Source organism: Danio rerio, chromosome 6 (genome assembly GCF_049306965.1).
Source record: "Danio rerio strain Tuebingen ecotype United States chromosome 6, GRCz12tu, whole genome shotgun sequence".
Classification (NCBI taxonomy): Eukaryota; Metazoa; Chordata; class Actinopteri; order Cypriniformes; family Danionidae; genus Danio; species Danio rerio.
The window spans coordinates 33,572,466-33,585,225 of NC_133181.1; the positions used below are offsets into that span (position 1 = coordinate 33,572,466).

At 33.9% G+C, this 12,760-nt stretch overlaps 1 protein-coding gene across 10 annotated transcripts in view; it reads right to left on the reverse strand.

Annotated features, from left to right (window-relative positions):
• The window catches only part of pde4ba (phosphodiesterase 4B, cAMP-specific a), a 331,706-nt gene that overhangs the window by 206,008 nt on the left and 112,938 nt on the right, over positions 1-12,760 (reverse strand). For all 10 annotated transcript variants that reach the window (XM_068221992.1, XM_073954262.1, XM_073954263.1 and 7 more), the window contains one exon: positions 12,279-12,517. In XM_068221992.1, coding sequence (XP_068078093.1) covers positions 12,279-12,517 — 239 coding nt within the window. The remainder of the gene's footprint in view (positions 1-12,278; positions 12,518-12,760) is intronic.

A 12,760-nucleotide genomic window follows, 5' to 3' on the forward strand; every position in this document is an offset into this window, starting at 1 on the left:
TATATATTTTTTTTTTTTTTTTTTTTTTTCCCCACGCAGTTTTTTTTACCAAACATCACGTCCCTTCTGGGTCTCCGTATGTCACCCTCCGACAAGCTAATCCAAAAGGTGTGCTTAAAATGTCTCTAAAATGCAGCATCTGAACCTTGTAATTTAATAGATAATGAAGCGAATAATAGCAACTTTTAAGAATAAAAGAACCAACCCTTTTTTATAGGCAAGCTACGGGCCTGTATGATCATATTTTACATCCCCCATTAAGTTCATAGTCTTAGCTATTGGTTTATTAATAACGTGAACTGTGACTTAAAATAAAGTGTTACTCAAATATCCACGATGATGACTATGCATTGACATGACTATGAGTAAATAATGCATATTTTTGGCACAATGTGTTTGACTTTTTAAAAATAGCCAGAAGTGTTTTGTTTATATCACAGCTCTGCTAGTCAGAGTTGTTGAGTTAAAGTGTCTTTGACTCACAACAGCCACAGTTTGACAGTAAGGCTGTTTCTAATCGTTTCTCCGTTTTAAAATACAGTCCTGGACAAGTTTCCTCTCCAGGTAACTGTAAGGCCCTGGGAAAAAATATTTTCATCAAAGTATATTTCATCGAGTGTGGTGTACATGCAGTACCTATTCTAACACATTTACTGTTATACATACAAAACAAAACAGGACGCTCGTAGACAATAAGCTGACTGCACATGACAAAAATGATGTTAAGCAGAGCATCTGCAAGCTTGCACAGAATGCAGACAGGTTGGCCTGTGAAGTTAATCTTTAATCTATAAACACCGCTAGTACTCGGCTTAGTTTTCCATTGTAAACATGACAGTTGATGTTATTTGAATGTATTTCGATGAGTCATTCAATGTAATTCAAATGAGTCTGATGCGATTTGTGGTCCGTGTCGACTTGTGCATATGATTTGCTCTGTGCTTTCTCTCTAGACTGGAACAGACCATGAATGTGTTTGCTGTAGCGGGTCACGTAAAACCAAACTTCATTCGCTCCAGTGGAAAGCATATTTTATGAATTATATATAGTGAAGACTGTGCCATTCACTATAGCGGTAACTTTATGTAACATACTTCACTTTCAATGTCCTAGTTGCCAATACGCTAACAGTGCAATGCATTTTGCCTCTTTGGGCTTGCCATACAGAGGTTAGTACAATATAGATGCACACAGCACAATTACATCCCTCCTACTTGAATTCCTCCTCTTGCTGTTGCCAGTAATATAAATAGAGAGCTCGGATCAACACTGTTCTATTACCATTTATTACTAGTTTCTTTTATTTCTTAGTAAATAATTTCAGTAGTTTTAGTGTCTTAAAGGGATAGTTCACCCAATACAAAAAATTGTCACCACTCACCCTTAACTTCTAACAAATCTGTTTGCCTTTCTCTTTTTATGTGTAATATTTATATAATAATATATTTTGAAAAAAGCTGAAAACCTGTAACCACTGACTTCCATATTAGGCTTTTAGTTTTTCCTACTATGGAATTCAATGGTTGCAAGTTTTCAGCTCTTTTATAAATATTTTCTTTAGTGTTGAACAGCAAAATGAAATGTTTAAAAGTTTGGATCTGCTTTAGGCAAAGCAAATAGTGTGTAAGTTTTTTTTTTTTTTCAAACAACAAAAAAGGTCAAGAATTTTGGTGTGATTCTGGAGTCAGGTCTGAATTTCAATAGTCATGTTAAAGCAGTAAGTAAATCAGCATACTATCATCTCAAAAATATTACAAGAATTATATGCTTTGTTTTCAGAGAGGACTTGTCCATGCTTTTATCAGCAGCAGGATGGATTACTGTAAAAGACTCCTCACTAGCTTTCCCAAAAAGACAGTCAGACAATTGCAACTCATCCAGAACACTGCGGCCAGGATTCTGAACAGAACCAGAAAACTGGAGCACATTACACCCAGGCATGGAATGATAACTGTTTTCAAGGTATACCGTGGTTTGGCAAGTCAAGATTTTAAAACAGTCAACATTTTCTGTAATATATGTACAATTTTCTTTTTTGCATTTTTTGTTTGTTTTTTAGAACAACAGTATTTCCAACAGAAAAGATGCCTTTTTGAATTGTAAAAAAAAAAAAAAGTTTTTGAAACAAATGAAGACAGCAGAAGTTAATAATTTATTTAGCATTATACAGTTACTGTTACAAAATTTTTTAAATTTTTCTCAAAATGAAATATGTTGTGTTCAAATGGGGGAAAAAATAGTTTTTACCCAGACATTTAAAAAGAATATTTTTTAGAGAAGTAATCACAATACCGCGAAACCGTGAAAGTTCAGTAGAAAGGATGAATCGGCTTTCAGCCACTATGTACCCTGCTGCTGGAATCAGCTCCCAGAAATGATCAGATGTGCTCCAACATTAGGCACATTCAAACCAAGACTGAAAACACATCTATTTAGCTGTGCCTTTACTAAATGGGCACTAAGCTACATCTGACAGATCACACAAATATTTCTTTCAATAACTTGCTTTAACACATTTGAATCTGTTTTCATCTGTTTTAATAATTTTTAATTCTTTTAAAGATTTTTATTTTCTTGTTTCATTTATTGTTGTTTATGGAAAGCACTTTGAATTACCAATGTGTATTAAATGTGCTATATTAATAAACTTGCATCCCCTTGTCTTGCCTAGGTTTTCATTTTTGGGTCTATCCCTTTAAAAAGGGGAGGATGTTTCAGAAACTAAATAGCATTTGATTGGTCAGAAGATCTGGTTAGAAACTATGAGTTGACTTTATAGAAATCACTGATCTATATTGGTGGAAGTGAGAAACTGCCATTTTTAAATGCTTATATCTTCTAACTGTATATTTAGTCATTATTTTGGAGATCACTTTTAAGACATTTTGATACTAACACCCAACAAACTGTAATTTTAATTTTAGCGGACCATAAAAAGAGCAGCTTATCCTCAGTAATGCAGGTTTCACACATGATGGACAGTATATTAAATATTACTAAGAGATAATAATGACAAACCATCAGAGACAGATGTGTCCTTGCGTCATACAGCCACTCACCCAATAGGAAGTGACAGATTAGGACTAAACAGACCTCGACCTGACCCGAGAACAAGAGCATGAGGAGATCTCATGCCCTGCAGTCTCGTGGATCTGCACTTCTGAATGAATCTGCCTCACACTGTCTGCATGATGTGATGTCAGAAATTTCTTTTTCTCTTTTTTTCATGAACACACACACACACACACACATGCACAATAGAGCGCTCATTCCAGTGAAAGTGGGTAACATCACAGATGAATCAGTATGGCAGAAAGCTCAGTGCCCTGTAGTGTCTGTCCTCCAGCATCATCGCTTATGCCTGGCCCGTAAAGCTATCCCACAAGCCACCTGGGAGCGCCCAAATCAATCTGTAACGGAGTCACGTCAGCAGGAAAATAATTGTGCTCCAAATATAGCACTTTCCCTAAACCTGATTCTCCTGACACACACATCAAACAGACAGCTCTAACAAGAGCAGAAATGCATGAGGGTGAGCTAGCAGGGCGAATAATGAATGTTTCCCAGGTATTCCTTTATACATATATGTAGGCCTGTCACAATATCTATTTTTGTTTGTACGATATATTGCACCCAAATACATTACGCTAAATGCTTTGAACAGCAGGTGCCCTTCCAGCTGCAACCCAGTACTGGGAAACACCCATACATACTCATTCACACACATACACTACGGCCAATTAAGTTTCTTAAATTCACCTGTACTGCATGTCTCTAAACAGTGGGGTAAACTGGAGCACCTGGAGGAAACCCACACCAACATGGGGAGAACATGCAAACTCCACACAGAAATGCCAAGTGACCCAGCTGGGACTAAAACCAATGACCTTCTTGCTTTGAGGTGACAGAATTAACCACTGAGCCACTGTGTCGTTGCATATCCTAAATCAATAATAATCAATGTAAAGGTAAAATGCAAGGTAAAAAGTAACAGAGATTTCAAAATCTGCTACCAGATCTATTTTCATTTGTCAGGCACCCACTTGAAAATACACTAAAGTAATTTATAGTAAATACTATAGTGTTTCTTAACCATACTGACACAGACACCTGCAATAGAGATAGAAATGTTGCACAATTAGCTAAAATGTTGCTAGAGTTGTTTTTATGTGTGGGCAATATGGGCCAATGTAAGATTGTCACGATCACCAGCGATCCAGCCTAAGCAGATCACTGGTATATACACTGATTGCTAACGGACTTCAAATCCTCCATTTCATGGACTACAAGATACAGCCATGCACCACACACACACAAAGCTGTTCCTGATCCTGACTGATTGCATATACACAGCTGGAGGATTGTCAAAGACTGAGTACATGGACTATTTAAGCAGCACAGGCACACACTATTTACTGAGTCTTGTAAACTGTACTGTGAGCATTACGACGCATTTTCCTTTTCTTTCTTTGCTGTGTTTTGACCCTCGCCTTGTTTATCTGTTTATTCCTGTCTGCTGCCTGCCTTCTGACCATCTGTCTGTGTTTTTGACTATATGGCTCTGGATTGCCTGTATAATTCTGTTTGCCCCTGTGTTGCTTAAATGACATCTCTAACCTGCATTTGAATCCACACTTAAGTTGTCTGCGTCACATCACATAATATTCTGACGGTATGATAAACTTGGATAAATATATCCAAGTTTCATCGTTTCACGATTTTGTACGTTTTTAGTATTTTGATTGCTGCTCTAAAATATGTTCTTTTTAAAAGTCTGGATAAAAACATTTTCATATTTTAGAGCAGTAAACACTTCATGCTAACTAATTCAAATTAATTATTGATTTCTGCTGTCTTTATTAAAAATAAAAAAAAAACACAGATTTTCACCTAACCCTAACGGCAGCTTTGGAGATCTTTTCTGCTGGAGATACTGTTGTCCAAAAAACAAAACAAAAAATGTAAATAAAAAGACATGCGCTATAGGAGAATTGGGTAAGTTAAATTGTTCAGTGTATGTGTGTATGTCCTGGTCCTCCAGGTTAGGGGTTGAGCGTTGGGCTAACGACCTACCTCGAAAGAATTATATGTCATGAAACACCAACAATGTGCGGCCATATAAACAACCCTGGGAGTAAGTAAATGTATGTTCAAAAATACACAGCATTAAATGTACTCAACAGTACAAGCAACTTTGGGGGAGGGGGGGTCACATCATTAAAGTTTGCCATATCAAATACCAACAAAACATTTGTTCCACTTCCTTGCAAAAGTGACTATTAAAGTATAACACGATTATTCATCAATGTATGCTGGTTTCTCTACTCACCTGATATTATCTATTTCTGTTACCTTAACAGCACATACAATTAATGTGCTAGCATGTGCTAAAAAGCTAAGCTTAATGTGGCAAATAGTCTTATACTGTAAATTTAAGAAGAGTTCTTTTCTCAGTTAGAACTGCATTATGTCTGTTGCTTTTCAAACTCATGTCATCAGTAGCATTGAATGGACAGATTACAGTGTGTATGTTTAAACAACACCGAATTACCTTTTTAGTTTATTACCAACATAAACTCTACATGAATAAATCTTTAAATATATAAAACACACAATGTTTTGCAAATGCTGAAGATTTCTTACACAGTAATAATTTAGTGTTGAACTGTTCTTTCATTGACATTCTCTGCTATATCCTCTTGTTCATGGATGACCGTAGGAGTCTAATTTCGCTTGCATTTCATCACAAATGCATTTTATTTACTGCATGTCAACTTTAAATACTTTGTTTTTTGTATTGTTCAGATTTATTTAACTCACAATATTCATTCATTAGACAAATATTGTGCATTTTACGTAGTAAATATGCAGTATGCTGAAATTGTGCACTGGCTCTTTACTAATCACATCTGTCAGTAGCAGTAGCATGTTTGCTGAAGTACAGCAAAGCCAGTATCAATGATATTTGTGGTTTGCGTTATTTCATTTCTTTTATTTATCCTTCAAAAGTAGAATAAATGAAGACATTTGACTAAAAAATTTAGTAAATGTGTATGGAGCAAGTAAAACTCAAACTGGAGCAAATATGTGCACAACAAAGTTACTAAAAGAAAACCTTGAGGATCAAGCCTTTATCTGTTTTATCAAATCCCTGTCAAACTAGTATTCCAACACATCATTTTATTACTGGAATGTGCACTCCTAACTGAGTAAAGTAGTTTAAAAGATGAGACTTTGTGTTAGCACTTAAGAACCTTTATGAATCACTTTTATTCTTAAGAGTGTATCATTTCTTGGAGGCAAATTTTTTCAATGGCTATTATCACTGTTGATATTCCACCTTGTCAAATTATTGGTTTATTTGGGGTTCTCCCGCCCGACCACACTTTACCCTTTCATTTTGCAGGCTTTGTAGCCTTCTTAAGCCTTCTGGCTAGGCAGTTAACTCTTCTGAACTGAAGAAGCCCTCACCCTCCTTCCCACAAATGTTGGATAAGAAATGTTCTCTATTTGATAAAATTAGAGAAAATTAGGTACTCTCTTCATCGACCTAGCAATATTTTAATTAAATTGTCGACACACATGTCCAAACTATTCTTGACCCTGCTCCTTCTGATTGAGTCCCCACCCCCCAACTCCCAGCTTGGTACTGCAAACTAGTTCTGGTCAACACATTGTAGACTTGTTTTTTTCTGTAAATAAGATTAAACTAGTATTCATTCATTCATTCATTCATTCATTCATTCATTCATTCATTCATTCATTCATTCATTTATTCGTTTGTTTGTTTGTTTGTTTGTTTATTTATTTTTGTTATTATTATTATTATTATTATTATTATTATTATTATTTTGCTCAAAATACTCAGTGTATTTCCTTATTGTTGTTTATGTCATCATTTTTGTATATTTTTAATGTGTTTTACAAATAAAACATTAAAAAGAGACTATCACTTCTAAACTTTGAAACAATTACTAATTAAATAAAATCTTCTGACCATGTTTTTCCTTATTCCACATTAATAATGATTTTTTTTTAAAAATCTATTAGAAAATAAAAGAAGAAGAAAAAGAAAAAAAAGAGGGAAAAAAAGGGTAGAAAAGGGGTGTGAGCTACATTTCAGTTGGAAGTAGGTCAAACAATACCTTTGTGTGACAAACACCGAAATTTAGATCATTCACCTCTTTTGTTTCTGGGTGAACTATTCCTTTAAATAAACGCTCGGTATAACCAAACATCCAGTTTAGCCTCATTTTGCTATCCATTTGAAAGAGGCAACGAACCAAATGGCCTACTTTGATATATTGTATGACAAATGTGGATCTGGAGTGTTTTTGGGGGGCAGACTGATGAATGCTCATGAGCTTTACTAAACCAGAGGTGTCTCAAACACGCACACGCAAACACCTGAGAACAGGAGTCAGGATGTAGTTTACTCTCTGCTGCCATCTACTGGCAAACAACATCAACTAGAATATAGATATAGTAGGTGAAATCAAAAACAACAAACCATATGGGATCTGGAGTTAACCACAAAATTTGTTTTTAAATATCTACACACATATGATTATGGTCTTATTGGTAAAGTTGTGCACATCAAAATATATTGCAGTTTAAAACTATATTACAGACCAATTTAAATGATGAACGATTGTTTTATTCCTCAAATTGAGTGATGCATGACAGATTGAAGATTATGAATACGCTGTTGCTGTGGTGCCAACCATAACCACACATTTTTTGTCCTCTCCTCATAGCAACAATATAAGCAGCTGTGGCTAAAATCACCTGAGCTGCAAGCAAAACTAATATACTTCATCTACTTGTGCAGCAATTTGGGATTTACATAATTTTAGGCTTTATGTAAAGCATATGTCAGATGTTAAGAACATTATCTAACAAGATTAAGGAGATTTCCAATGATTTAATGATCAGTACAATATCTGTGGCCTTGGTCCACAAAACCAGCATATGGGTCAGTTTTTTAGAAATTGAGATTTATACATCATATACAGCTGATTACATAAGCTTTCAGTTGATGTAAAGTTTGTCAGGATAAGACAATATTTGTCTGAGATTTTAACTATTTAAATATCTAAAATCTGAGGGTTCAAAAAATCTGATTGTTCGAGCCTCGGCTGGGTCAGTTGGCGTTTCTGTTTGGCGTTTGCATCTCCTCCCTGAATTCGTGTGAGTTTCCTCCGGGTGCTTTGGTTTCCCCAACAGTCCAACGACTTGTGGTACAGGTGAATTGAGTGAGCTAAATTGCCTGTAGTGTGTGAGTGTGAATGAGTGTGTATGGATGTTTCCCAGAGATGGGTTGTGGCTGGAAGTGCATCCGCTGAGTAAAAATGTGCTGGATAAGTTGGCGGTTCATTCCGCTGTGGTGACCCAGGATTAATAAAGGGACTAAGCCGAAAAGAAAATTAATGAATGAATGCATATAACTAGAGATAATTAAGTTTTAATATATTACAAGCTGAAAATGTACTAAATGTTTTTTATGGAATATATTCCTATACTTAATACTTTTTGCCATAAAATAAAAAGGTCAAAATTTGAAGTAGTTTTCAGATTTCCAGATGCTTCTACCGTAACTCTACATTCTATTCTGTTCATGTAATTTACAACTAAACGTTGTTGAAGAATATTGTACAGCACTAAACAAACCTGAATCATGAGAGCCACATTTAAACACTTATTCCCTACAAAGGTGATATTTTCTCTTGTTAAGGGTTGTACAACAAACAACCGGTCACAAACCAGAAGAGTCAACATTCACGCTTCACTGGCTAAAAAAAGAGAGAAAAAAATATTTGTAATACTAGTGCAACTGATCACTCACAAGACCTGCTGCTGTTTGCTTTGTTAGACAAGTTTCCATACCTGTCATGGAGCCAAGGAATAATTTTTTTAAAATATAAATGATATCTTGATTTCAGTCAGAGAAACAGATAAACGAGTCTGCAATAATTCATTCAACGATCAAGATGTTAAAAAGACTAAATTAAGTGAACAAAACAAAGATTGAAGTTATAGCCTATAGAGGCCTGTTGTACTATGGTTTGGGTTTTAAGCCTGGTAAGTAGATGTTTACAGCAGATTGTGTTTTCAGGCACAAGAAGGTTGGTTGGTCTTGATTGTGTTTCATCATTTGCCATCTTACACACTGGCTAACCATGATTTGGAGCAGCATTTCTGAGTTAAAGATCACAAACCCAAACTGGACCAATCAGCTGCGAGAACCATGAGACATACTGTATATCTAATGCAATATGAAACTCGCAGTCTAAATGCATCTTATTTGCTCAAAAATACTTTGTGTTACATGATTTAATTTGGAGTAAAAAAACACTTGAGTTTTTATAATTTATTTGTATTATATGGATTATAATTATTCATATATTATATATTAAAATAGTTTTGAATTGTCTGTTAATATTATGGTTTTTAATTCAAAAAAAAATTTGCATTACTACAGTATATCCGTCTGAGACCTCGCCCATTGACTTGTGTCCTCTGTAGTGGACATTGTGTTTTCATGAATTATCTTTAAATTGTTTGAGCTACTCTGTCAAGTCCTGTTGTACTGTTCAGAGGACATCCTGGGCTTTCTAGTGATATGTCGTTTGATTGGCTGGCATGCTAGGAACCACTTCTTACACTGCATCCAAAATGGCCAACATACAAAAAAGGACATTTTATGGGAAGGAGAGAGCCATGTAAAATGTAGCTTTTCAATTATTATTTTTAATTTTTTTGTGCTATTATTATTAAATATTTGTTTATTCAAGTGTCAGGAATAATACATTTAGCTTTCAAAGCTGTTAACTTGCTTGTGTTTCAAAATATCATCCTTTTTTAAATGTCCACTATGGACACCAGGACCATCTTAATGTAATTAATGACTGTATGTTGTAGGGGGCAGAACTGAAGCAGAGAGGATTCTTTATAAAATAGTTGAAGGAGACTTTGATTAAGAGTCTGACAATCAGACAATTAGAGACAATTACAGAATGACAATCAGTTTTAAATTGCTTTTATGTTAAATTTGTTTTGGATTAACATCACTTTTTTTTTGGCTCTCTTTTAGACTTAACTGTTTCAGGAATGTCAATACAAAAGGAAAAAAATGGTTTTTGTTTTGTTTTTGTTAAATTAATATTGGATTATTATCCCTTTACAGCCATATCCTGTAAAGTTTTATTGTCTGAGTGGCAGTCTTGTCTAACTAAAATGGTCCTGTGGTCCACTACAGTGAACATGCTGTAAAATTAAGAATAACAACAAAATGTAAAAACTCTAAATTGTAGATTTTTTTCAACTTAAAGGACGTAGGAAATCACAAAAAAAAAATAAAATAAAATAAAAACTTTTTTCTTTGGGTATAGGATATAGGGCTTTTTTTAGCTGTTTATGAACCTACATAATAATATTTTCTTTAAGTTACTTTCTCAAACATTTGCTTCATCAACAGTGTTTATTTCTGCCCTGTAAATATATTTTAATGCATTACATTTCTATGGTATGTCTTAATCATCAACAGAGAAGTAAACTACACTGATTATAACAATAAATGACAGGATAAAAATTATAGAGTAAAACTGAAAGACTGCGTCACTTTGCAAAATGAAACTGAGAAACCAAACAATCCCTGTTCAAATGAAGCTTAACATCTACCAGATCTTATAATAATGCTTCTTTCTTGTCAGAGACATGTACATTCTCCACGATGCATATTCAAAATCATTATTAGCAATGGCATCATACATTTAAATTAACACAAAAAAAATTTCCACATACTCAAAATGTTCGATATTACTTTCTTTCCAGGTCATTTTAAAAGGTTAACATTACTTCCAAACCATAAAGAAAAAGAAAGACAGCCAAACCACAAGATCAAAAATGAGCCAACAGAAACACTTTACCCATAAACTTGAACAAAGGACAATGAAGACGCAATGTTGCTAATGCAAGTACATATCCATGTATGCATGTATTGAACATACATACATAAACAAATATTATATTATGTATGTATATGTATTTAGACAGGGCACCCTGCATGATCTATTAAAAAGCTTATATAAAGTTTACTGTATATAAGTCTATTACATTTTTTTATTAAAAATTTTTATTGTTATTTTTATTTTATTTAATTACATTTATTTTTAACCAACAAAATAGATACACTTAATCTGAAAAAATGCATTGAATTGATCAAAAGTCAGAATTATGACATTTACAGTTATACAAAATATTTTCATTTCAAATAAATGCTTTTGCGAAAATCTAAAAAAGCTAAATCTATCAGTCTCCAAAATATATTAAGCAGAGGAACTGTTTTCAACAATGATAAAAATAAACCTTTTGAGCACAAAATAAGAATATTATAATGAACATTTCTTGTGAGGTCTTGTGAGAACTAAGTCTGGAGTAAAATTTAGCTTTGCTATAAAAATGTGACTAACTAACTAACTAACTAACTTTAATAAATAAATAAATAAATAGTTGAATAGATAGATAGATAGATAGATAGATAGATAGATAGATAGATAGATAGATAGATAGATAGATAGATAGATAGATAGATAGATAGATATATAGATAGACTAACTAATGTTGTATTTATTTATTTTTTTTGTCCTACAGTATTGTTTAAAAAAAAATAAATGCAACAATGTTGGGATTAAGAGACTTCTCTCTGAAACATACAAACCCCCAAATTCCACAAATTTTTTAACAGTAATGCAAATATTCTATATAACCCTGCATAATATTAAAATAGCTAAAATATTCTACAAACAAATTTTTAAAATACCCCTTTAGAGTAAATAGCAGTATTAGTTCATTTTTGTTGTTGTACCTACAAACATGTAAAACAATGTACAAAACATTTATTACAGTATGTGCTCATGTTAGTTAATGTTAGCTACTAATAATACAGTTGTTCATGCTAACTTGCAGTGAATTATCTAATGTTAACAAGCATGAGCTTGAATGTTATTAATGCATAAGTAAATGTTAATGCTGTACAAGTATTGATCATAATTAGTTCAGGTTAGAACATTCATGAACTAATGGAACCTTATTGTAAAGTGTGACTGATTTCAAAGTTTAATGATTTTTTTTTAACAAGTCCACCAAACATTTCAGCTCAAACACAAAAATATTTAAACTTCAGAGAACAGAAATAATTCCTTATCGTCAAACATTTCACACACTACTCATAGTTTTAGAATAAAATCAGATTTGCAATCAGACTAAGAGAGACTCACCACTCGGTGTCCACAGGCGTGATATCGATGCGCGGGGGTGTGATGAAGGGCAGGGTAGTTGGTCTTGCCATGAATTCGTCATCTGGACTGCGTGACCTCTCCATCTGCCTCCATGATAAAGGAGGCAACTGTAAGTTACCAGAAAACCGCCGTCGTCGTCGCCGCAGGTCCACCCCCAGTGTACAACCTGAAGAGGTGAAAGACTCACTCAGTCTGCTATCCGGTGGCTCTTTACTATCCTGAAAACACAAAGAGAGAGAGGAAAATGATAGTAAATATACAGTACCATTCTTTTTATTTAAAAAAGGGAGGCATTAATGTTAGTACACACTAGAGGGCGCCAATACTACACAAAGCAGAGAAACACAACAAAATGGAACAAGTATTTAAAATATTTGGTTTTAGACATACATTCGTTTAGTATTTAAACATTTTAATATTTGATTTATTTGAGGGTGCATTATATTTATATAAGGCACATG